General features: G+C 44.8%; 1 protein-coding gene across 1 annotated transcript in view; it reads left to right on the forward strand.

The window, feature by feature from the left end:
• LOC139370403 (A disintegrin and metalloproteinase with thrombospondin motifs 20-like) overlaps positions 1 to 27,506 on the forward strand; it is a 134,844-nt gene that overhangs the window by 57,864 nt on the left and 49,474 nt on the right. Inside the window, exons 12-25 of the mRNA XM_071109858.1 lie at positions 9,375 to 9,520; positions 9,866 to 10,047; positions 11,026 to 11,162; positions 11,557 to 11,674; positions 13,431 to 13,526; positions 16,061 to 16,227; positions 16,376 to 16,505; positions 20,172 to 20,298; positions 20,367 to 20,577; positions 20,856 to 21,020; positions 21,568 to 21,738; positions 22,964 to 23,191; positions 26,301 to 26,465; positions 26,671 to 26,934. Of these exons, the coding sequence (XP_070965959.1) occupies positions 9,375 to 9,520; positions 9,866 to 10,047; positions 11,026 to 11,162; positions 11,557 to 11,674; positions 13,431 to 13,526; positions 16,061 to 16,227; positions 16,376 to 16,505; positions 20,172 to 20,298; positions 20,367 to 20,577; positions 20,856 to 21,020; positions 21,568 to 21,738; positions 22,964 to 23,191; positions 26,301 to 26,465; positions 26,671 to 26,934 (2,307 nt within the window). The remainder of the gene's footprint in view (positions 1 to 9,374; positions 9,521 to 9,865; positions 10,048 to 11,025; positions 11,163 to 11,556; positions 11,675 to 13,430; positions 13,527 to 16,060; positions 16,228 to 16,375; positions 16,506 to 20,171; positions 20,299 to 20,366; positions 20,578 to 20,855; positions 21,021 to 21,567; positions 21,739 to 22,963; positions 23,192 to 26,300; positions 26,466 to 26,670; positions 26,935 to 27,506) is intronic.

Here is a 27,506-nt window from a genome sequence, read left to right on the forward strand (position 1 = left end):
CATCTAGAAAAAATGTCTATGAAGGAAGCTTAGAGAGAGATTGCGATATGCCGGCGACATGCTATGACACCAACATGCATTTCTTTATCCTTGTCAGATTGGCTAATGTGTTTGCTATACAGATATAGGGGTACAGAAAAAGGCTGCTATTATTATTTTCTTTAATGCTAATACGTTATTTTTCGATCCGAATTGTTTTTATAAAGATAAGGATTGTATTTTTTTTTACCAGAGTAACTCTGGTAGGCCTAAAACAGTGTTTTACCTCACCTGTCAGAGTCAGTTGGAGTGATGATGCGCATTGCCTTCATTTCATAGGCCTGCAATATAATAGGCTAATAGCCACCCCACCAAACTAAGTTTCTAAACTTTATTAGGGTAATATCAAAAGTAAGTCAAGTCATTGTTTATTGGGAAAAATAAGAGCAGGATTTTATAGCGTGGCAAACGCAACAGTTGTAAGTTAATTTGGCCCCCAAGAAATGATTCAACAGAATGAAACGAAACACTTGCAAACTGGTTTAAACCTTCACAAAAAATGACAGCAATAGGCTAATAATATTTATTGTATGAAAGTCCTTCTTATGACGCATCTTAAACTAAATACAGAGCACACAATTACAGATCGAACTTAATTAAGCCAACGAAAATGTCTCAACAGATTGAAACAAAACATTTTGCATATTTAAAGAACTGGTTTGGATTAATAAACACGCCTCCAATAATAACAATGATATACAATAAGTATATTTCTAAAACAAATTATTATAAATAATATATAAAAAAAATCAAAAATGACGTCCTACCTGAATAGCGAGTTTCACAGTAGCCTGCATTTGGTCGTTTGTGTGGTATTAAAAAATATGATATAAATGACGTAGAATTGCATGAAATGCATTTATAAAAGGCATGGAAATCCTAAAATCGGGTCTGCTCAACTGTATGCCACTACGCTAAAGCGATTATACAGTGCCTTGCGAAAGTATTCGGCCCCCTTGAACTTTGCGACCTTTTGCCACATTTCAGGCTTCAAACATAAAGATATAAAACTGTATTTTTTTGTGAAGAATCAACAACAAGTGGGACACAATCATGAAGTGGAACGACATTTATTGGATATTTCAAACTTTTTTAACAAATCAAAAACTGAAAAATTGGGCGTGCAAAATTATTCAGCCCCCTTAAGTTAATACTTTGTAGCTTCACCTTTTGCTGCGATTACAGCTGTAAGTCGCTTGGGGTATGTCTCTATCAGTTTTGCACATCGAGAGACTGAATTTTTTTTCCCATTCCTCCTTGCAAAACAGCTCGAGCTCAGTGAGGTTGGATGGAGAGCATTTGTGAACAGCAGTTTTCAGTTCTTTCCACAGATTCTCGATTGGATTCAGGTCTGGACTTTGACTTGGCCATTCTAACACCTGGATATGTTTATTTTTGAACCATTCCATTGTAGATTTTGCTTTATGTTTTGGATCATTGTCTTGTTGGAAGACAAATCTCCGTCCCAGTCTCAGGTCTTTTGCAGACTCCATCAGGTTTTCTTCCAGAATGGTCCTGTATTTGGCTCCATCCATCTTCCCATCAATTTTAACCATCTTCCCTGTCCCTGCTGAAGAAAAGCAGGCCCAAACCATGATGCTGCCACCACCATGTTTGACAGTGGGGATGGTGTGTTCAGCTGTGTTGCTTTTACGCCAAACATAACGTTTTGCATTGTTGCCAAAAAGTTCAATTTTGGTTTCATCTGACCAGAGCACCTTCTTCCACATGTTTGGTGTGTCTCCCAGGTGGCTTGTGGCAAACTTTAAATGACACTTTTTATGGATATCTTTAAGAAATGGCTTTCTTCTTGCCACTCTTCCATAAAGGCCAGATTTGTGCAATATACGACTGATTGTTGTCCTATGGACAGAGTCTCCCACCTCAGCTGTAGATCTCTGCAGTTCATCCAGAGTGATCATGGGCCTCTTGGCTGCATCTCTGATCAGTCTTCTCCTTGTATGAGCTGAAAGTTTAGAGGGACGGCCAGGTCTTGGTAGATTTGCAGTGGTCTGATACTCCTTCCATTTCAATATTATCGCTTGCACAGTGCTCCTTGGGATGTTTAAAGCTTGGGAAATCTTTTTGTAACCAAATCCGGCTTTAAACTTCTTCACAACAGTATATCGGACCTGCCTGGTGTGTTCCTTGTTCTTCATGATGCTCTCTGCGCTTTTAACGGACCTCTGAGACTATCACAGTGCAGGTGCATTTATACGGAGACTTGATTACACACAGGTGGATTGTATTTATCATCATTAGTCATTTAGGTCAACATTGGATCATTCAGAGATCCTCACTGAACTTCTGGAGAGAGTTTGCTGCACTGAAAGTAAAGGGGCTGAATAATTTTGCACGCCCAATTTTTCAGTTTTTGATTTGTTAAAAAAGTTTGAAATATCCAATAAATGTCGTTCCACTTCATGATTGTGTCCCACTTGTTGTTGATTCTTCACAAAAAAATACAGTTTTATATCTTTATGTTTGAAGCCTGAAATGTGGCAAAAGGTCGCAAAGTTCAAGGGGGCCGAATACTTTCGCAAAGCACTGTAAGTAAATGCATGCAATGCCTTATTATAAATGGGATTTTCATCTAACGCCCCCCAGCACCCCATCCTCAAAACATCTTCCCATGGCTATGCATGCTAGCTTACACTGTGCTGCTTATTGAAAACGTCCATGGTGGTCTCTATCGTGTTATATCTGAAAGTGACCCCTGATATGCAGCACACTACCCAGTCTGTTTTGGGTCTGAGGAGTAGAGCGATGGGGTAGCTAGCTAGATGGATGTGGTACTGATCTGTTCAGACCGTCAGGGACAGAATCATACAAATCATGTCCTGCTGTGGCTGGCCAGTCTGTCTGTCTGAACTCCAACCCGGGGCTGTGAGAACCAGAACATGAAAGGTGATGCCTTTTGGAAATGGCTGTGTTAAAATTAAAGACTGGGAGGTTTTTAAATCAATCCCTGTGCCCTCTCATTCCTGTGATGATGTATGGCTTGGGGAGAAATGATGTACTCTCGAGCAACTTCCTCGCAATTACAGGGCGCAACCTCTAACCAGCCAGCTGAACTTAGAGGAGAGCAGATGCTGAGACTTGGTTTGCTGTTAGCTAAGCATTTTCCCTCCTCAACAACATGAAGCCTCGCTAAACGTTGTTAAGCAACAACGTGTGTGTGTGTGCGTGTGCGTGTGCGTGTGTGTGTGTGTGTGTGTGTGTGTGTGTGTGTGTGTGTGTGTGTGTGTGTGTGTGTGTGTGTACGTGCGTGCGTGTGTGCGTGTGTGCGTGTGAAAATTCTTAATTTGAAACAAATGCTAGCAACAGCTGGGCAAGTTTCTCTCACAAGGCCTTCAAATGTCTCACTGCATTCCCAATTGAGGACACATTTTGACAATCTGTCGAGGAAACTGTGGTCCAGAGCCCTAAAGGGTTATGCCAGCTTTACCGAGGTCTTTTCACCTCAGCGTTTTCCAAGGCTGTATTTGTGCATCCCTGAGACGTGCTAATTACAATCAATGGGGCCCCAGATGCTTCAGAGCATATATAGCACACTCACACGCACTCACACACACCTCTCTCACACACACAGACACACACTCACACACACACACTTTTCAAGCTAAACAAAACGGTTGTAAACATGAAGCGCCAGAGGGGAGTGGAATGCCTTAAAGGCTTACAGGGGCTTTGGTCCTATCTGACAGACCCTTGTGTTTGACAGTTGCTCAGGTCTTACTACCCAGCAGCACCGTGGTGGTCCTCCCCTATCCCATACAACCATACTGTCCTTTTTTTAAAATGATTTTTTGAAAAACATTCAAAATGTCCAGGGGTGCCCCTCATTGGCTGGGCCAGGGTGGGGGGGTGCTCTCTACCCGGCCATGGACCTCCAGCACCCCTCTGAAGGCATTAAGAGCCATCCCAAAATTTGCACCTGGTAACCCGTTCAATCACCAGGTGCACGGTTGAACATAGTGCAATGAGAAGGGGGCTGGAGGGGGGCGCATGCTGAGACAATGGTGAGAGACACTCAGTAAGCTGAGTTTAGGTAAGGTTAGTGTCAGTAAGCCTCCACCATGCTCTGCCTGGCTCTCTGGTGTTGTGTTATATTCGGAGGATTCTTCATTGGTTCAATCAACTCTATTGGGAGGGCTTCAGATGTTTCTCATACCACTTCCTATGATGTTTCAGTGTTCAGTGTTTTCTCAACCCAAAGAAAGGCCTGCCTCGCCTTAGCACTGTGTGGAACCCATTTCTGCGTCTACTCATGTGTGTGAGTGGTTCGTTTTTAGCACATTCCACTTTGTGTCTTTAGAACAAATCTAATATAGCTGTGGAATTCATTTGGCTAATGTCATTACAAAATTGGCCTGAGGAGTGGAGGGGATAAGAAAGGCCAGATCATTACTCAAAACTTGTCTGAATTATGGAAATGTTTGTGGTTTTGTTTAGTTCATCCCCCCGGGCTTTTTAACACCTGCCTGTCATCATGTATATTCCTTATACTCCATCATTGCTCTTTAGAGTGTATTGCACCATAGCCCTCGTCGGAGTGGCCGTGCCAGATTCGGGATGTGTGTGTGTCTGCGGTATGGAAGGGAGAGCCACAGGTGTTCACCCCAGGTCATGGCACAGCTTAGAGCACATTCATTCTCAGGCATACACAGGGACACCTCAACCTCACTGTTCCCCTGACGAGGACCCCTTGTGATTGACATTCTCTCTGGCTTAATAGAGTCATTATGAACATCTATGCAGGGTCTCATACTGTCAAACAACATCTGTTCCATAGGGGAGCGGGTGAGCAGTTTGAACAATAAGTCAAATGTAATTTGCTCAGTGGTAAAAGTATACAGTTGAGGCAAATTGGAGATTTAGCCGTAGGAGCTTTCCTTCCTGGCCTTCTGCATGACAAATGAACGTGCAGATGGGACTGTATCTATACATGTTACATACCATCGAAGACAGTTTGTGTACATTCAAAGCAGCACAGCAGCCTCCTTGGTGAGTGTGCCCAATGGGCTGTGGTCTGGTCACATGGTTTCTGTCTGAATCGGGAGAAAGGCAAACCGCTCCTGATGTCAAGCCAGTAATGAGCTCTGTTACCCTGTTATCACAACTCTAGAGTTTCTCTTATCGCCACCACGCCACCACTCCCCGTGTCTGTGTGCCCAGACAACGGGCTGCCTGCCTGCCTGCCGCAGTGCACCCAGACAGACGCCGTCTTGTCCCACATTCTTTCTCTGAAAAGGACCCTCCTGCTATCTTCTCTACCGAGAGAGAGATTTGGTTACACATACAGAACTAAATAGGCTGCCATGTTTGGTTTATGAAAGCACTGTTAGGTCTACCTCTTCTTGGCAGGGGTTGGTCGGTAGGTTTCCCGATACCCAGCTTAAATACAGGATTTCATCAGTTCATACCACACTATCTTCATGCACAGTGTGCTTATGTAAAAATAAGAAAAAGGTTATGAATCAATGTGAATGCGTAGTATATGTAAGGCCATACATTGACTGTTTCCTCCTCTCCTATGTTTTTTTATGAAACAGCCCTTCCTCACTCCATATGTCCATACCCTTACGGGAAAACCCACATGATTTCACGTGAAATTTCAACATTTTGCACGTGACATTTTATTTGACATGTGAAAATTGGATATAACCCCACCCACTTTGCCAAAGCACAGCCCCCACACCACTAGAGGGATATCTTCAACCACCAACTTACCACCCTGAGACAAGGCCGAGTATAGCCCACAAAGATCTCCGCCACGGCACAACCCAAGGGGGGGCGCCAACCCAAACAGGAAGATCACATCAGTGACTCAACCCACTCAAGTGACGCACCCCTCCTAGGGACGGCCTGAAAGAGCACCAGTAAGCCAGTGACTCAGCCCCTGTAATAGGGTTAGAGGCAGAGAATCCCAGTGGAAAGAGGGGAACCGGCCAGGCAGAGACAGCAAGGGCGGTTCGTTGCTCCAGAGCCTTTCCGTTCACCTTCACACTCCTGGGCCAAACTACACTCAATCATATGACCCACTGAAGAGATGAGTCTTCAGTAAAGACTTAAAGGTTGAGACCGAGTTTGCGTCTCTCACATGGATAGGCAGACCATTCCATAAAAATGGAGCTCTATAGGATAAAGTCCTGCCTCCAGCTGTTTGCTTAGAAATTCTAGGGACAATTAGGAGGCCTGCGTCTTGTGACCGTAGCGTACGTGTAGGTATGTACGGCAGGACCAAATCAGAGAGATAGGTAGGAGCAAGCCCTTGTAATGCGTTGTAGGTTAGCAGTAAAACCTTGAAATCAGACCTATCCTTAACAGGAAGCCAGTGTAGAGAGGCTAGCACTGGAGTAATATGATCAACATTTTTGGTTCTAGTCAGGATTCTAGCAGCCGTATTTAGCACTAACTGAAGTTTATTTAGTGCTTTATCCGGGTAGCCGGAAAGTAGAGCATTGCAGTAGTCTAACCTAGAAGTGACAAAAGCATGGATTCATTTTTCTGCATCATTTTTGGACAGAAAGTTTCTGATTTTTGCAATGTTACGTAGATGGAAAAAAGCTGTCCTTGAAATGGTCTTGATATGTTCTTCAAAAGAGAGATCAGGGTCCAGAGTAACGCAGAGGTCCTTCACAGTTTTATTTGAGACGACTATACAACCATTAAGATTAATTGTCAGATTCAACAGAAGATCTCTTTGTTTCTTGGGACCTAGAACAAGCATCTCTGTAAGTGAATAAGTGAATTAAATGAATGATGAGAGAAGAGTCAGATTAACTGATAACTAAAATAGCAGTTCAGTTGGCACTCTTTTGCTAAGTGCAGAAATGTATTGAAGGTAATCCATGTGCTACAGACTTTGTGGTGCAGCAGAAAGATCAGCATACCCCAAAATCAAGAAGCTGTGAGTTTAAATCCCAGGTGGGATGATATTGACAAGTCAGTACTGTCATCATGCCAAATGTAAGCATATTGTCATTGATTAAAGCTGTTTACACTATTTTAGCTGAACAGCGTACCACTTTCATTCCCTTACAAAAAGCACATGTGAAATTGCATTGTCACGTGAAATAGCTGTTTTCACCTGTTGAGCCTAAATGTCCACGTTAAAACAAAAGAAACATGTTCACAATATGAAACATATGAAATATGAAACAATATGTTCACATGTATTAAGTTCAGAGTTCACATGTTAACACCATCTTCTCACGTGAGGAGAATAATGTTTTCACCTCACGTGAATTGCAGATTCACATTCAATTTCACATGTGAAAAACGTTCACCTGTGAAAATCGAATTTGCATTTTCACATGTGAAAATCTAACTCTCACATGTGGAATTGCATTTTCAAATGTGGAAAACGTCATGTGAAAATCGAATTAGCACTTGAGATCATGTTTTCACGTGTAGCTTCATGGTATCATGTTGCTTTTACATGTTGTCACATGTTATCACATCAAGTTGACATAGGATCACATGTAAAATGAATGTGGTTTTTCTGTAAGGGTAGGGTGACTTTCAATTTCCAGCGCTGCTGATGAAATGGCAGGCTCGTGATGCATCCCAAATGGCACCCTATTCCCTACATAGTGCCCTACTGTTGACCAGATACCTATGGAACTATTTAGGGAACAGGGTGCCATTTGGGATGCCCCCTTACATAGTTTGGAGGAATATCTGGCTGTCCACACGAGAGGGGGGCATGTGACACCAGCAGAGAAGGAATTCAACAGGAGAGGACCTGGCTTAGCTCATTGAGAAGAAACAGCCAAACGCATTTGAAGATTTTATTGGCTGCCCCCTCGGTCAATCCATGATGTAATAAAGGCTGACAACATGGAAGTGTTGCAGTGTGCAGCTCTGCAGAGTGCTGTTGGCTCTGGTTCCACTCACTGGCACTGCCCTCATCCCCTCCTCTCCCCTCATCCCTCCCCATACAGCAGGCTAGGCGCTGAACCGGAGCCGACAGGCCCTATCGCCACAGCTGCATGGGGAACTTGGAAACATTCCTCTTGGGTAAATGATAGTAGGTTTAGCATCCCCCTTAGTTTCTTTAAGGGTATAGTTTTACATCTGAACAGAGGATTAAGGAAGGGGAGGAGGGACAACACTCCCAGCTGTGATCGCTGCCTGCGCTAAATGTGGTTCTGCACCAACCAGAGCTGAGTTGACATTCTTGCACTGTGGTGTGTTGGTTGGGATTTGGATAAGTGATGATGTCACACTCTCTAAGATGATCCCCTGTGTGTGTTTGTGGTCTCAAGTTTCAAATTCAAGCTTCAAGTTTATTTTTCCATATGTCCATCACGAATGCATTGGAATACATTGGAAATCTTACCTACCACTTATACACTACGTGACCAAAAGTATGTGGACAGCTGTTCGTCAAACATTTAATTCCAAAAACATGGGCATTAATATGGAGTTGGTCCCTCCTTTGCTGCTATAACAGCCTCCACTCTTCTGGGAAGGCTTTCGACTAGATGTTGGAACATTGCTGCGGGGACTTGCTTCCATTCAGCCACAAGCATTAGTGAGGTCGGACACTGATGTTGGGCGGTTAGGCCTGGCTTGCAGTCGGCGTTCCAATTCATCCCAAAGGTGTTCTTTTGGGTTGAGGTCAGGGCTCTGTGCAGGCCAATCAAGTTCTTCCCTACCGCTCTCGACAAACCATTTCTGTATGGACCTCGCTTTGTGCACGGGGGCATTGTCATGCTGAAACAGGAAAGCGCCTTCCCCAAACTGTTGCCACAAAGTTGGAATCACAGGATCATCTAGAATGTCATTGTATGCTGTAGCATGAAGATTTTCCTTCACTGGAACTAAGGGACCTAGCCCGAACCAAGTTAAACAGCCCCAGACCATTATTCCTCCTCCAACAAACGTTTTTAATTGGCGCTATGGATTGGGGCAGTTAGTGTTCTCCTGGCATCCACCAAACCCAGATTTGTCCGTCGGCCTACCAGATGGTGAAGCGTGATTCATCACTCCAGAGAACGCTTTTCCACTGCTCCAGAGTAAAATGGCGGTGAGCTTTACACCTCTCCAGCTGACGCTTGGCATTGCGCATGGTGATCTTCGGCTTGTGTGCGGCTACTCGGCCATGGAAACAAATTTCAGCACTCAGTGGTCTCGTTCTGTGTTGTTGCTCCTAGACGTTTCCACTTCACAATAACAGCACTTACAGTTGACCGGGGCAGCTCTAGAAGGGCAGTGACAATTTCATTCACCTGTCTGCAACGGGTGGGGCTGAAATAGCCGAATCCACTAATTTGAAGGGGTGTCCACATACTTCTGTGTATATAGTGTACTCTTTCTCTGTGCAGCACTGCAGACATGGGAAGTGTGTGAACAAGGAGCTGGACCTGCGGCCGGTCCATGGCGAGTGGGGCCCCTGGGGACCCTACAGTGTCTGCTCCAGGACCTGTGGAGGAGGCACCAGGAGCACCTCCAGAGACTGCAACAACCCTGAGTAAGACTCTTATTCCTACTAGTGCAACACACCAGGAGACTGCAACAACCCGGAGTTGGAGTCTTAGAGTAACCAGTCCAAACACAACAGCAGACTCCTTCAAGCCTGAGTAAGATTGAGTCTTAGTCTAACTAAGCCAAACTAAGTCAAAACACACCAGGAGTAGCCAGTCAAAGCAATAATAACAGGCCTCTGATTAGTCAAAACAATACTACACCTGAGTAAAAGCCACAAAAAAAAGCCTGAGTTGCGTACTTGGCAAAACACATGTCAATCAAAGAGTCAAACCCTAAGTGAACGTCAGTCAAGTTTTAATCAAGTTCTATTGTCGTAATGTTTGTTCAGGCCCAGGAACAGAGGAAGGTTCTGTGTGGGTCGAAGGATGAAGTTCCGGTCGTGCAACACTGAGCCGTGTCCCAGAGGACAAAGAGACTTCCGCGAGGAGCAGTGCTCTCAGTTCGACGGCAAGCACTTCAACATCAACGGTCTACCTCCCACCGTCCGCTGGATGCCCAAGTACAGCGGTAGTGAGTACCCTCTATTTTAAAGCGTCTTTGGGTCCTTGAAAATCACTGCTGTATATAAAACTCCATGTGTTATTTGTGCTAGGGCACACTGCACTAGCAGTTCAACCATGAGAACACCTTGGCATCTGTTATAGTTTGTAATGGAGGCACTACATGATAACATTATGTGGTACCATTATACTATACTACCCCTATAGACACTTCTTGATGACCCCTCACAGATCTCAAAGAACCAGACTGAACCGGATTTAAGTAAACTGTCAAAGTCCACCATGCCTAATTGAGGGATAAAAGGGATTATTAGTCAATATTTTTCAGGATGACATAAGTAAAACATGTCTCTGGTGCTTCTGTCTCCATACCCACAATGCCCATCTTGTCCTGGTAAATAGACTAACTCTACTGTTTGCTTTTGACTCCGTAGAGGCAGATTCTGTCAGTGTGTTCTTCCCTCAACACTTAGCATAGTCCGGATAGGAACAGACGGATGAATGTAATCAACACTATAGAAACATTCAATACTACCACATGATGCTCCTGGATAGCTTCCCTCTTCTATACCTCATGCGTTGTTATAATTATTGTGATGGCTGGCTCTGCTGGACAAGATGCCGTTTGGCCAAGGAGACAGGGCTTTGGCGCAGTGTTGATGATTTCGAAGAAGTGACCTCAAGCTGTCACAATACAATGTTAAACAAGCAAACTGACCGAGCACAGAGTCCAAATTGCTGTCAAGCAGAGTGGAATATTTCCAAATAACTGATAGAAATGTTGGTATTTCAGCAAAGCTAACTGCTGACCCTAGCAAAAATGTAAATAGCGGTATTATTGTGGATAATACATTTTAAAAATGGTTGGCTTGCTTACAGTAGGCTTATACTGTAAGATACTGTTGTTTTTATGTGTTTCACTATAATATGTCACATAGAAGAAAAAACAAACTATGGAGTATTCTTTCTATCTTTCATTCCTCTGTAGTTCTAATGAAGGATCGGTGCAAGCTCTTCTGTCGGGTTACCGGGACGATGGCCTACTATCAGCTGAAGGACCGCGTCATCGACGGCACACCATGTGGCCCAGACACCTACGACATCTGCGTTCAAGGCCTCTGTCGGGTAGCTGTACTCCCTTACGTCAACACTGTGTATCAAGCACAGCTACACACTTATATGTTCTCTCAGCTGTGTCTGTCTATATCAGCATATCGCTTATAATGTTGTGACATGTTGCTGATGCTGACCTTCTGTATCAGAGTGCGCACACACACACACACACACACACACACACACACACCATTTTTGCCTCCTCAAAGAGAAAGCTGCAGTTTTGTAGATGTCGGGTTGAGGGTAACATCTATTTTTAGTGCAGGTTTGTGACTACCGATGACAGAGATAGCCCTTGGTGTGACCCCATGTCTGATTGGTGTGTGTCTGTGTGACCCTCTGTCTGATTGGTGCGTCTCTGTGTGACCGCCTGTCTGATTGGTTTGTCTCTGTGGCGTTTCCACAGCAAGCAGGCTGTGACCATGTGTTGAACTCCAAGGCGAAGAACGACAAGTGTGGAGTGTGTGGAGGGGACAACTCCTCCTGCAAAACCCTCGCTGGGACCTTCAACGACGCCGAGTATGGTAAGCCTGGCTGCCTTTCTTCTGTTTCCCTGTATTCCAAAATACTTTAGAAGGTATTGCACACTGTTCACAATAACAATTGTCGATGAACAGGTGAAATACAATACGCTTGCCATAAACTATTTGACACTTGAATACTGCACAAATGACCACAGAATTATGACATAACTTTTGGATGCTTGTGAAGGCTATTCTTTTTTTCCTTTTTGCTTTGGGACAATGCTTTGCAAAACGGATATCCTGATAAAGTTCCCAAACCTGTGGAAAGCCCAGGTAAACACTGGAAGTTCTCAAACTGACCCCCTCAAACTCATGATTGGTATGATATCTCATCCCAGGCCAATCGCTAATTACATCCAATCACCTTCAAGTCTGAGCTGCAAAATAACCAAATAGAAATTACCATAGGTGTGGCTCCGGTCAAGTTTACTCAATATTAGTTTTGTTCTTCGCTTCTCTTTGTCTCTATCTGTCCGTTCCTCCGCTTGTGTCTGTTCCCGAGGAGTCCTGGGCCAAGCATGTGTAACCACACCCTCTCTCTCCCTCCTCCCTCTGTCCAGCCAGGCTCAGCTATCCCAGGGTGCACAGGGGTGTCTTTCCTTTAGGACTGTGTTTACATTCTGCGGTCGCCCTGCGGTTACATTCGATTGTATGTGTGGTCAATGGTTGTTTCGGGGGCTTCGAGGGCCTGTGGAGGTGCTGTGGCTTTCTCTAAGGGGGACCTGGTCTGCGGTTTACTCAGTTCACCTACTCCTTGTACCTATGTGCTTAAGCTGTCTTCACCAGTTAGAGCGGGAATTTAACATGCTACTTAAATCCTAACAGCACAGAAGAGACATTTATGCTGCTGTTTGATTTTAGCACTGAAGTGAATGGGTTTGAATTGACTTGTCATGAACCTTCTTCAGCAATTGCTGTTTATCAACTGCTTTAAATCGTTTCTTTTGGTTTTGGTTGATGCTGTAAGACTTTTTTCTTGTGGTACCAGAGTAAACTGTGTGTTGGAGTGTTGTGATTGGCCAGTCGGCTGGTCGGTGTGACGAGAGATAACCTTTAGTAGTGCTAGCCCTGAGTGGCCCATGCCGTTCTCTCTCTTCTCCATTTCTTTCCCTCTCTCACCTCTCTTTAATCCGGCTCTCTCTTCCAACCCCTCTCCTCTCCCCTCACTCCAATATGTCTTCAAACTCCATCCTCCTAGTTCTCTCCCCTCTTTCCACCTCTCTCTTTGTCCCTTTCAACTCTATCTCCTGTTCTTTTCATACTCTCTTCCTCCCTCTTCCCGTTCACCTCTTCCCTCTCTTTCACCCTCTTCCCATTCACCTCTTTTCTCTCCTCTCCTCTCTCTCCTCTTCCCTCTACCCATGTCGGCCTGTCATGGAACACAGACCCAGGGAAATTACAGGGCAATCGCCGGACCGGGCCGGGGAGTAATTACATATTATTTCACGGGTGGGCCTCTGTGAGTGAAATTAACCTTCTACAGGCTATTTGAGAGCTCCTCTTATTTTTCCAAGTGTGACATTTTAATCCCAGAGGTAAGAGCTCGCCTTCCCTTCCCATGGACGATCACAGATCCTGAATCCTACAGCATAGTGAAGCCATTAAATCAAGGTGTGACTGTTCTGTTCAGTACTGGGAGTACTGGGACTGTTGTGGTTGCCCTTAGCTTTCTCACCGTAAACTACATTGCTCTCTGTCTTTCTCTCTCTCTTTTTGTTCTCTCTCTTTCTCTTTCGTTCTCTTTCTCTCCATCCAGGTTACAACACAGTAGTTCGGATCCCTGCAGGAGCCACCAACATTGATATCAAACAGGTCAGCTACTCTGGGAAGCCGGAGGATGACAACTACCTCGGTGAGTGTGTGTGTATGTATGTGTATGTGTGTGTGTGTGTGTGATCACTGTTCTGGATGTCACCTCAGTCCCCTGTGCTTATGTGTGATGGTGTCACTAGTTAGCCACTGTGCCTCACACCAGGCCAACTCACTCACAGCCAGTTTATGACAAATCATTTCTAACTGTAGAGGCTTATAGCGATTTTTATTTTTGCCCCTTTAAATGGTGTGCACCATACAATAGGTCAATGGGATTCTCCCCCTCCTCTATCAAAGGGCAGCCATTGGTCAGAACATGGTTACCCACCAGCGACCTCAGCTGTAGGTACAAGGTAAGGAAGGGGGTGAGGAAGTATGGACTAATGCCAAACCGCTGGTCATTTATACCAGTCAGAATGTATATGGAGGAAGCATGGTGGGGTGTGGGCCCACATAGTCAGGCCATAAGGGCTAGCTGGGAAAGAAAACGGAGTGGCAGAAGGATGATGAATGAGTGTAGAATAGGTGCTAATTAGAGGCATGTGTAACCAGGCCTGATGAAAGTACATAGGGGCTGGATGAGATGGACCATGGTTGTGTGTGTGTTTGAAATTCTTAATTTAATAAAACAACCACATTTTGAGAGTAGTTTTTATGATGTTTTTATGATAGCGGGGAAAAAAAACATACACACTTTGCAGTCTTGATCGTGTACTTTAACACTAAGTATGTTTCATTACCTATTGAAATAAATATGTATTCCTCAAATAATTTGACTGTGTCTTCGACTCACTGATTGATATAACACATGATGTGGTAAACTGAGACTTAAAACATCTATCCAGGTGTTGTAAGATCTGACATGTCGTGTCCCCCTGCTCAGACGTTGCATGTGTCAACCAATGCTTGCATGCCACGCCATTGACTGTGCCGTTGGGCACCAGATTGCTATAACATATGTGGTTAGTTGATACGTAAAATACCTATCCAGACATTGTAAGATCTGGCATACATCAGCAACGCCTGGGCAGAGGAATGCGACAACAGCCTACCTTAGCATTCACACGTTTCACACGTGTAGCTTGTTGTTATTGTTGGCCAATCAACATGGCACTACAGTCAAAGGCTCTGTGTGTAGCAAGCAATGTGAAGTGGGAGGTCTCTAATCAAAGTTAAATGAAATTAAAATTACGGGTTAAATTAGCTAAATGAGAAGGAGGATGCTACAACAAGCAACCGACGGGTAGACTTGTTTAATCTGAATGGAGTTGTTGTAGACAAGGACGGGGAGCATTGCAAAATAGCTTAATTTAGCCTAGCTAGATGGCTATTTTAGCTAGCTTCTTCACATTGATTTGATGCAGTAAAGACACTACCAGGTTGGATGGTTGATAACCTGTGGTTTGTCTAACTAGCACTAGTCCGCGTGGCTACTTTTTATCTCTCTCCGCGCCAGAAACCTTGTCATTTCAGAAAGAATGACATTATTTAAAATACCCATTCCTACTGAAGACCTAGCCCATTCATAAACGCGAACTACCTTTAAGCGCCTATTGATGAAGGCATCTTCTTCCTGGGGGCCTTTTGTTATGAGCCCCGACGCTTGCTCTAAACGTTGACACGCATTGCTTGCGGTCCGGGTTTTAGAAACATATGGAACATATATTTCATATCAGCTTGAAATAATTGTTTGAAAAAAACATATTGTATAGGGTTAGGGTTCCCACACGGCCATATCTCCACCGTACAGCACTTGTTTACGGAAGACATCGGCATTATCTATCTAGTGTGCCTCCGAACACCTCTTTGTGAGCGTAACTGGGGAGGAAGTGTAGTTCATCAACTGGAGGCACACATAGAGTTTGGATCTGTTCAAATCTGCTACAGGTGTATCTTTTTTTTATTTGAAAGATTATTTCTCACTGATTTAAAAGATAAGGGCCATATGTTTCGAAAACCGATCGCAAGCGATGATTGACGTTTCTAACATAGCATAGGAAGATTATAGTTCACATGGCCAACCGTGAGCGAAGCTAATCACTGAAAGGGTTTTCGAGAACCACAGGAGACCTAATCTCACACACATTGTTTCAACATGGGCTCTCTCACATTGTAATTACATTGTGTTTACTGCGTATTTCTCAGAACCATCATTTGTTTGTGTGTGTGTGTTGAAGGGGTTCGCTAGTTGGTGTTTGGTTGTTAATGTGTACATCAGAGTTGGTTCAGCATGTGTGCGTTTGTGTTTGTGCTTGTTTTTATGTAATTGTTTGGATTTGGAGGCTACTTTGTTAGCATTGTAATGTCATTTGGCAAGGAGAGTCACGCAGTCTAGCTCCAAATTACTGCAATTTGGAGCCACCATTTTTTTTTTACTTACCCCCATGCAACAATGGCATTGCAGAACATTATTGGTTTGAAGTCGATGAATGTTTATACTACTTTCCCCCTCAAACTATTGTCCAAACCTGAAACCCACAAGACTCAGAGTAAATTGCAAAGAAAGCAGTTTTTCTCAAATGTGTTGAGGCTATATTTTATATTTATATATTTTTTCTTTTTGTTTCCTTTCAGCTTTATCTGACAGCCATTCTAACTTTCTCCTGAATGGAAACTTTGTGGTGGCCATGTTCAAAAGGGAAATCACCTTCAAGGGAACCGTCATTGAGTACAGCGGCTCAGACACCAAAGAGGAGCGCATCAACTGCACCGAACGTGTTGAGGAGGAACTCATCCTACAGGCAAGGCTGACGTCTGTCTCTGTCTGTCTCTCTGTCTCTATCGCTCTTTGTTTCCGTCTTTCTCACATTCTGCTCTTTCTCCCTCTCCCCCTCTCCTTCCCCATCTCTCCTTCTATATTGTCAAAGATTTTTCTCATTGTTGCCCTAGGTTCTGTGTGTGGGGAACCTGTACAACCCAGACGTGCGCTACTCGTTCAACATCCCCATCGAGGAGCACAGGGAACAGTTTGTGTGGGACCCCTCGGGCTCCTGGCTGGAGTGCAGCCGCATGTGTCAGGGTAAGGTCATAGTCGTCCACCCAATTAGCCATGTGTCTTTGCAGCCCCTCTGCGCTGACCCGGTTGATCACATCCCAGTACATCAGGGTTCCCCAACAGAATAAATATTATTATGTTGTGCTATTGTTTCATTCATTTTTCACTTCCCCCCCCTGCTGCTCCTCTGATAGACATTCTACATCCCGCCTCCCACCCAACGGACACTTACCCTGCCCCCACCCCCCAATGGACATTTATTATTGCTACAGTTGTAAATGTGTAAACACTGATTTTACAAAACATTAAGAACACCTTCCTAAGGAGTTGCACCACCCTCTCCACTTCTGCCCTCAGAACAGACTCAATTTGTCGGGGCATGGACTCTACAAGGTGTCGAAAGCGTTCCACAGGGATGTTGGCCTATGTTGACTCCAATGCGTCCCACAGTTGTGTCAAGTTGGCTGGATGTCCTTTGGGTGGTGGACCATTCTTGAAACACGCAGAAACTGTTGAGCGTGAAAAACCCAGCAGTGTTGCAGTTCTTGACACAAACCAGTGCACCTGGTACCTACTACCATACCCCGTTCAAAGGCACCTAAATATTTTGCCTTGCCCATTCTCCCTGAATGGCACACATTCACAATCCATGTCTCTAATGTCTCAAGGCTTAAAAGTCCTTCTATGACTTGTCTCCTCCCCTTCATCTACACTGACTGAAGTGGCTTTAACAAGTGACATCAATAAGGGATCACAGCTTTCCCCTGGTCAGTCTGTGTCATGGAAAGAGCAGGTGTTCTTAATGTTTTGTACACTCAGTGTATATTATTATTGTCTCATTCACTTTATTATAAAACATTTTACCTACACTGTTGGATCTCGGCACATAAGAGTTTCACTGTACCCTGCGATTACATCTGCGACCTTGTGCATGTGACTAATAAACTCATCTAATCTAGGCGGCCTGCGGGCCAAAACCATTATTGATGTTCTTGGACATAAAAATCTGTGAAATAACCAGGAAATGAGCTCAATGTGATTTTAATTTAGGAAATCTGTTGCCAGGTAATCCCATGCATAAATAGAGAGGCACGTAATCGTATCCCATGTTATCGAGGTCTGAAATGATTCTGTTTTTGACCAATACTAAATCTGTTTGGCATTCTTGTGGTCGATCTGCAGTGTAAAAATGATCTATAACTATGTTCCGGCCCCCCGACCATCCGCTCAAGGAAATATCAGACCACGGCTGAATCTAGGTGGACTCCTGCTGTACACCTTCTACCCCCTGAGCCTATAAGCAGGGGCTGATACTTCCTTTGCCTCAGAGCATACAGCATCATTAGCAGGATCCAGTTGAAACGGTTTGATCCCAGCCCGGCTAAGACCATTTGGTCTGGGACCCAATGACAGGAAGTTGATCAGAACATGTAAAGGAGGGGGAAATGCGTTCCTTGGCAGTCAATCCTTTAGTCAAATGGGATCTAATCCAAAGTTTACCTATGTGTGCTTGTACCAGGGTTGTCCTATTTTATTTTTAAAGACACTAAATACAACTTTTGCAAGCCAAAATGTCCAGTAGAAAACTAAATTGCATTACAAAATAATGCTTTTTATTAATTGATGGCAATACCAGTAGATGGAAATACATTTGGCCATTATGCTTATCGGTCTAATTTGCATAATTTAGTGGAATTAAATTGGCCTGTGTGTATTTTTGTTAGTCGTCATGTATCTTATTCATCCAACCCAACTATCACACGCATACAGCATTTTTTTAAGTGTTTTGACATTTCTCAGATGCTCTGATCCAGAGCGACGTACAGTAGTGAGTACATACATGTTCATATTTGTTTGTACGATTCTAAATCCAACCGCGTGTTTAAAAACTGTTTTTGGTGTACGATTCTAAATCCAACCGCGTGTTTAAAAACAGTTTTTGGTGTACGATTAAAAGCCTCTAACGTTACTCTTTGTATTTCTCAACTAATTAAAGCGCACGTTCCTTTCACCATTCAAGTGAAGACGACAGGCTGTCGGCGTGTCACCCACCACTTTACAATGTGAGCTGGAGGCAGGATGCATTTTGAAAACATACTTCATTGTTGGAAATCTGAATGTTTTATTTCATATTATGAGGCTTGCATCAAAGTAGACTATAGGCAAAATCCTACCATGGAAACGTGTAGGCAATTATTTTATAAAGAATTCATAGGCGGTGCGTGAGTTTCAAGTTTGGGGAAGCTTACTTAATTTATCCTACCTTTTTTACCATTCTTCGTGCCAATTGTGATTTTCATATGTGCATTTTCTTGAAACACTGTGATCCATTGGTGGCTAAAGAAATGAGAGCATTGAGCTCGTAGCCTATAGGCCAATGCAGCAGTCGGCCTATAACTTCCATTGCTCTTTCACACAGAGGATTGGTGATTATCGAGGAAGAGATTGTTGGAAAGACTTACTGTGAGGAACTATAGTTTTAATATATCATTCACAATGGATGTTAAAACACTTTCCTACATTTCCGCGCTATGGTGCTCACTCAACATTTTCAGGAGAGAGAAACCAGACACATGCTCACGAGGCACTCCAAACAAAAGATCATTAAAAAAAAGAAGACAAATCTTGGAAATGATGGTTATGAAATGAACTAAAATTAGTTTCTCACAAGTTTAGCAGGTTGTGAACTCTGCAAACAATGTTTCCACTCTGAGAATGAGAACGGTAATTTACTGTAATTAATTCATGCATTAACAGAAATGTATGTAGCCAAATGATGTGGATTAACGCTACTTTTACTACTGGCGACTTTTATACAATGAAACAATGAATGACTGGGGAGAGACTCGCCTTTATCTTCACCAAACACCCCTCTTCTTCTTGTCTCAACATTTGAAATGACACTCGACACATTATCTTCACACATATTTTAGATGCTTTTCACTGACAGCCCCAACTCAATCATCAACTGAGCCTATTGCCTCGCCCACTACCCATATTTTGGGCTTCCCATATAGGCATAGGTCTACGAGCTTGTGATTTGAAACAGTCCACAGCTATTTTTTTTTGAAAGAAGCTAATGATCCTCGATTCCTCTGTGGCTTGTCAGTCATGCTTTCTGGTGAAGTCTTTTTTTTTATGATTTCCTTTCTTTTTGTAAAGACAGGCGTAATGATATAATTTTGGGACATTTATTTACTTCTCTATTGGACTCACCACTATACCATTTCTCTCCTGTTCTATTGGATTTCACATCAACTTTCTGTCATTGTCCAAAAGCCAAAGGCACAGTCCTAGTCATATTAACAACCCATCCTAGTTGTTGCATCTTTAGATCTCCCCTCTTTCTAAGTTTCTAACAGAGACCTTCGTCTCTGTCACATATGGAACCGCTATCAGGTGCGCTATTTATTTATTTAGAATGGTGTTTTATGACGTTTTATTGGCTACTTCCTTACATAATCTACATGTTCTGTTGAGATTAATTACCAAAATCTACATGTTTTGTTGAGATGAATTACCATAATCTACATGTGATTTCTGTCATTCTGAGCATCGTGGGTGGACAACCTAATGGGTTTATGCACCAAAATGCATATGGGTTCGGTCAATTTCTCAAATGGTAAATTAATATCTTTTTTTATCTGTGTGTGTGTGTGTGTGTGTGTGTGTGTGTGTGTGTGCATATAGGTGAGCGATGGCGCAAGGCAGCGTGTGTGAGGAAGAGTGACCACCTGGGGGTTTCTGACCAGCGCTGTGAGCCTCTACCCCGTCCCAATGCTGCCACTGAGCCATGTAACACTGACTGTGAACTCAGGTAGATACACACACACACACTCACAGTATATCTGTTAAACAGACACTAATCCATATAGCCTGTTGCAGGTGGCACATAGCAGGGAAGAGTGAGTGCTCTGCTAAGTGTGGCCCTGGCTACCGGACCCTGGACGTGCAGTGTATGAGGTACAGCTCGCTGAAGAGGCAGAGTGAGAGGGTGGAGGGGAGGGCCTGTTCTGACCTACCCAAACCACAGGCCAGAGAGGCCTGCCACGGCGACTGTCTGCTCAAGAGCTGGCAGTACAGCACCTGGTCCCAGGTCAGTGGAAACTACAGTCAAAGACACACATCATCTAAGTGAAAGATGATTATAATACTTGTTTTCACTACGTGATGCTATTGCACATTGTCTTGATAAAAAGCCTCTTCATTTCTCGTCTCCTCATGCAAGACAGATGTTACTTGACTTTTACTTCCGTGTTACTATAAGTGGACATGATATAGACTCGAGGTAAATGTGGGTATGTTATACGTTTGGTGCAGTACAAGTTGAATGGTGAGTCTCATGCTGATTCTAACGTGTTGTGACGTGGGCAGTGTTCGAAGACGTGTGGTCGCGGGGCTCGTACCAGGGACTCCTACTGTATGAATAACCTGGGGAGGAGACTGGTGGACAGGGACTGTAGTGACTCCCTGAGACTGGTAACCGAGAGCTGCAACGACCAGGCCTGCCCTGGCTGGTCAGCCAGCGAGTGGAGCGAGGTACAGGACACACACACACACAACGCGCCTGCACACACATAAACACGTCTATAAACACACATTATGTAAACATTCCTACACACATAATAACACACACATAAATACTGTATATACACGCTTTATAAACTATATGCATATCAATGTAAACACACAGATTTGCTCTAACATGCACACACACACTTTGAGGATAACATTTCACACATTTCACACACAATCACCCTCCCCACTCACACACTCCCTTCATACACACAAACAAGTTTAGACTTTATTCAACCTGATCTCATAGTTTCACTTCGGAATTTGCCGTAATTGGATGAACGTCGATCTTTGACCCGTTAATTCCACGTGGTTACAGGGTTAAAACAGAAACAACTCAGGGTGAAGCTTTGAGCCTCATCAAGTTTGAGCCAGTGCTGTGCATTTGTCTTTTTTTGTTTCGTTTTTGGACCGTTTCAAACGTTCAAAATCGGTGGCTCTTTGTTGTGACCAACTTGACTTTATTAACCTTTCTCCTACACCCCATCTTTCCCTCTGTGTCCCCTCCCAGTGCTTGGTGACGTGTGGGAAGGGGATGAGGCACAGGCAGGTGTCCTGTAGCATGGGGGTAGGAGAGGAGAAGCTGAGCGAACACTTCTGTGACCCGAACGCTAAGGCCCCGGCTGTCGGGAGCTGTGAACTGCCAGAGTGTGCCTCCTGGCAGGTCGGAGTCTGGGGACCGGTGAGTCCAGATGGATCTGTATGTGTGTGTGTGTGTGTGTGTGTGTGTCTGACAGAATCTGATTATTGGTGTGCGTCTGTGTTTGAATCTTAGTGTTTGCATAGGAGTGCAATAGTTAATGTTGGAGTATGTGACATTTTAGTGTGTGTTATTTATGTCTGGTTGTACATACAGTATATCCCCTTTTCCCAGTGTGTGTCGGTGGTGTTTGTCTGTGTGTCTGTGTGTAGGGTCAGATTTATTCCGACAGGATATGAGGGCAGAGTGAAAGCGCTAGGGAGGAAATGGCAGCTCAAGTCAGAGCACACCACTCCATAACTCACCAGGCTGTTAGGTTTCCCCACTGCCTTAGAAGGAGCCACACACACACACACTCACACACACACCTTGTGAGTCTGCTAGTCCAATACTCTGTCTATACGCTAGAGGTCTTCAGGAGTCCAAGAAGTTGGACCCAAGGGCAATCAGACCTGGCGTGAGGTTAACTGGACCTAGACCAGACCCAATTGTACCCAAGTGACAAAATAATGTTTATCAGCCAAGTTGCTCTTCTGGTTAACAAGTCTTTATATGTTGGCTAAGCCTTCTATAACTCAATTAATTGACCTTATTAGCGTAAAATAAATATGCTGTAGGCTATGCAGAGCTGTGGTTGGGTCCATTTTGATCCACTCAGCTGTAATTACATAGACCCCGGGACCTGATGACAATCAAACAGGAGCCAACCCTGACCCGAGGAAAAGTTAGAATTTCAGACCCGAACCCGATTGGGTTGTAAGTCGTGTCTCGGGTATGTGTGGTCCACTCAGACCCACTCAGACCTCTACTATATGCACACCCGGTCTGGAGATTTGAATTTTGAAAATATTGAATAAATAAATGAATGAGCAATTTAGCGAATTAAGGAATGTCTTTGACCATTCATTGACTCAACTGAACGAGTTGGCGGGCGGGATACTCAGCTACTTCTATTGACAGAGCTGGTATAGATCTGTCTGTTAATACCTATGTAATCATAATCTACTGCCCAAATAAACGTATACTGCAGCACCATTTTGCCCAGGGAGGTAGTAGGCTTCAATTACACTGAGTTTGACTGGTCTTAGCTGGGCTAGACTCTGAGTTAAAACTGCATCCACCCTTCCTTCCTTGAAGTAATCACAGATCTGCTAGCCAAGGTTTTACTGTCTGACCCTGTGTGTGTCTCTCCTGTGTGTTGTTGCAGTGTGCGGTGACGTGTGGCCATGGTTACCAGATGCGGGCTGTGAGGTGTGTGTCAGGGGCGTATGGTGACACGGTGGATGACAGGGAGTGTAACGCTGCATCCAGACCCAGGGACAGCCAGGACTGTGAGGTGGCACCGTGTCCCTGGGCCTCTCCTCAACACAGCACTGTCCGCCCTGACAGCTCGGGTCAGCTCTTCACACAGTGGAGATACGGCTCCTGGACCACGGTGAACACGGCACACACACAACCTTATATAGGCCCATACACACTCACCTATACAGTAGCACTCAGACTGGTACAGTAGTTTCTAGTATGCAGCACACACCCCTGCTTCATACACCCCTGCTTCACACACCCCTGCTTCACACACTCCTGCTTCACACAGACACTCCTGCTTCACACAGACACCCCTGCTTCACACACTCCTGCTTCACACACACACACCCCTGCTTCACACACTCCTGCTTCACACACACACACCCCTGCTTCACACACACACCCCTGCTTCACACACACACCCCTGCTTCACATACACACCCCTGCTTCACACAGACACCCCTGCTTCACACACCCCTGCTTCACACACATACCCCTACTTCACACACCCCTGCTTCACACACTCCTGCTTCACACATACACCCCTGCTTCACACACACACACCCCTGCTTCACACACACACCCCTGCTTCACACACACACCCCTGCTTCACATACACACCCCTGCTTCACACATCCGCTCCCTCATCCTGATCTCAGCAGTTTGCCAGCCTTGTTTAGGCTTCTGTCTGTCTAATGCTTTGCATTGTTTTCCAGTGCAAATTAAAACCAGATCTAAACACCAGGCTTGGGTTTCAAACATGACTCTCAGACTATCAGTAATGTCTGACACAGAGGCGGTGAGCTCACATGTCTAAGAGGAGGCTAGCGCAAGTGTGGTCCCTCCGACAAAAAACACACGTACATTCCCCTCAGAAGTGATACTTTTGATTGCTGTAGGTATTTACCGCTTGGTAATGTTCACTCTGTCCTCCTGTTGAGTTTGCTCGGGTGCAGCTAGAATATCACCAGGTGAAAACCATATGGAGCAGTCTTTAATGAAGACGGAGAGATATATCAATTATTCACACATACAGTTTGTTAAAGATACAGAGTAAGTGGCTGAAGTGGTGTCTCAAACGTTTGTAGAAAAAGACTGTTGTTATATACCGGTATGAGTTTATATACTAAGCTACAGGACTGTTTCGCTAACACAGACTGGAATATATTCCGGGACCTAACTAAAGGAGTTTACCACATCAGTCACCGACTCCATTAATAAGTACATTGACGCCGTCCCCCCCCACTGTGACCGTACCTACAGTACATAACCCAACAAAAAGCCAGACAACATCCGCACGGAGCTAAAGGCTAGAGCTGCCACTTTCAAGGAGCGGGGCGCTAACCCGGACGCTTATAAGAAATTCCGCTACGCCTTTCGACGGACCATGAAACAGGCGTCAATACAGGACTAAGATCGTCAATACAAAAAAAAGCGTCAATACAGGACTAAGATCGAATCCTACTGCACCGGCTCTGACGCTCGTCCGATGTGGCAGGGCTTGCAAACTATCATGGATTACAAAGTGAAACCCAGCCACGGGCAACACTGAACCATGCGTGAGAACACCAGCTGTTTCGAACGACTGTGTGATCTCGCTCTCCATAGGCCAGACGGATGATCAGGATGCGTACTCAGAGCATGCGCTGACCAGCTGGCAAGTGTTTTCACGTACATTTTGCCCAAGAACGCCAAGGTAACCTGTCTAAATGACTATCACCCCGTAGCACTCACATCTGTAGCCATGTAATACTTTGAAAGGCTGGTCATGGCTCACATCAACACCATCATCCCAGACACCCTGGACCCACTGCAATAACGCTTATTGTCCCAACAGATCTACAGATGGCCAAATCTCTATTGCACTCCACACTTCCCTTTTACCCACTTGGATAAAAGGAACACCTACATCGTATGTGAGAATGCTGTTCATTGACTACAGCTCAGCATTCACCACCATGGTGCTCTCCAAGCTCATCACTAAGCTAAGGACCCTGAACACTGAACACCTCCCTCTGCAACTGGATCCTGGACTGCCTGATGGGCCGCCCCCAGGTGGTGAGGGTATGCAACAACACATCCGCCATGCTGACCCCCAACACGGGGGCCCTCATAGGTGCGTGCTTAGTCCCCTCCTGTACTCATTGTTCACCCACTACTCACCCTACACCATTATCAAGTTTGCTGACACGACAGTGGTAGACCTAAATCATCGACGACGATGAGACAACCTATAGAGAGGAGGTTCAGAGACCTGGCAGTGTGATGCCCAGACAACAACCTTTCCCTCAACATCAGCAAGACAAAGGAGCTGATCGTGGACTACAGGAAACGGAGGGTCGAGCGCGTCCACATCTACATCGAAGGGGCTGTAGTGGAGGGGGTCTAGAGCTCCTTGGTGTTCACATCACTAAGGACCTATCATGGTCAGAACACACCAACACAGCCGTAAACAGGCCATGAAAAGTCCTCTTCCCCCTCAGGAGCCTGAAAAGATTTGGCATGGGTCCTCAGATCCTCAAAAAAAGTAATACAGCTGCACCATTGAGAGCATCTTGACTGGCTGCATCACCACTTGGTATGGCAACTGCTTGGCATCTGACTGCAAAGCGCTACAGAGTGTAGTGCATTTTGCCCAGTACATCACTGGGGCCGAGCTTCCTGCCATCCAGGACCTCTATAATAGGCAGTGTCAGAGTAAGGCCCTAAATATTTACTCCAGCCACCCAAGTCATAGACTATTAACTCTGCTACCGCACGGTACGCAGTACTGATGAACCAGGTCTGGAACCAACAGGACCCTGAACAGCTTCTAACCCCAAGCCATAAGACTGCTAAATAGTTAGTCCGTGTAGCTATTTTATTAACTATCTGCATTGTCCCTTTTTGCATGAACTTTTTTTTGACTCATAACATACGCTGCTGCGACTGTTCACTACCTGTCACTTTATAACTAGTTATATGTACCTTTACACCTGTTACCGCGTACTCCTGCACATCGACTCAGTACTGGTATCCCTTGTGTATAGACAGCAAAGTAATCATTACTCATTATGTATCTATTATTACTTTTATTATGACCTGTTTTACTCTTCTATTATTTCTCTATTTTCTTTCTCTCTGCATTGTAAGGAAAGGCCCATAAATAAGCATTTCACTGTTTGATTTGTACTATTTGACACAATGCTTTTACTATACGTCTGATCTTAAATGCTTGTTCCTCTGTGTGCCTGTCTCAGTGCTCTGTCTCCTGTGGGAAAGGGAAGCGTGCCCGTTACGTCAGCTGTCGGGACGCCCAGGGTGGAGTGGCAGACGAGTCCTACTGTGCCCAGCTGCTCCGGCCCCCAGAATCCTCAGCCTGCTTCAGCCCGTGTGGCCAGTGGCGCTCCTGGGAGTGGTCTCCTGTATGTTATAGTTGTCATTTTTCCAACTCTATTAGTATAAATATATGTCAACTGCTATTTTGTAGTGAAGTTGCCTTTACTACTGAAAGAATGCCTCACTTATGTCTGATGATTTGATCTGCTCTCTGCCCAGTGTTCAGTGATATGACCTTGTCTATTCTCTGCCCAGTGTTCAGAGATATGACCTTGTCTATTCTCTGCCCAGTGTTCAGTGACGTGTGGTGTGGGCCGGGCCACCAGGCAGGTGGTGTGCAGTAACTACCACCACCAGGTTGACGAGTCCTTCTGCGATCAGGACGAGAGGCCCAGCACAGAGCAGGAGTGTACAGGTGCCCCCTGCCCCTCCGTGTACCGCCAGAGGCCCAACGACCAGCCCTACAGCCCCCACGACCCCGCCAGCCACCCGGGACACAGCAGCTGGAACGTCCCCTCGGCAGACAACCAGTGGAGGACGGGGCCCTGGGGAGGAGTATGTACAGAACCGTAGGACCATGTCACCTGACCAGGACCAGGGAAGAGAATCATTCCTGGTCGGGTTACATGGTCAAGAAAACCCCCTGGCACTTCGATACCATCTCCATTCACTGCTCTGTCTCGCTTAATTGTCTAACTGCGTGCTGCTGTATCTCACATAGAGATCTCTTACTGAGACAGCAAGGATGTGATGTGATGTGTAACTGTAATTGGTTGCAGAAAATACCTGCTGCGTAGTTCAAGGCTATTCTATGTGTCACGTTGTCCTTCTAAGCCCGATGCTTTCCATCTGTGTGTGGACCGAGTGTACTGTAACTCCAGTGTACTGTAACTCCAGTCTACTGTAACTCCACAGTCTACTGTAACTCCACAGTGTACTTTAACTCCACAGTCTACTTTAACTCCACAGTCTACTTTAACTCCACAGTGAACTGTAACTCCACAGTCTACTTTAACTCCACAGTCTACTGTAACTCCACAGTCTACTGTAACTCCACAGTCTACTGTAACTCCACAGTCTACTGTAACTCCACAGTGTACTGTAACTCCAGTGTACTTTAACTCCAC

This window comes from Oncorhynchus clarkii, chromosome 2 (assembly GCF_045791955.1).
Source record: "Oncorhynchus clarkii lewisi isolate Uvic-CL-2024 chromosome 2, UVic_Ocla_1.0, whole genome shotgun sequence".
In the NCBI taxonomy this organism is placed as follows: domain Eukaryota; kingdom Metazoa; phylum Chordata; class Actinopteri; order Salmoniformes; family Salmonidae; genus Oncorhynchus; species Oncorhynchus clarkii.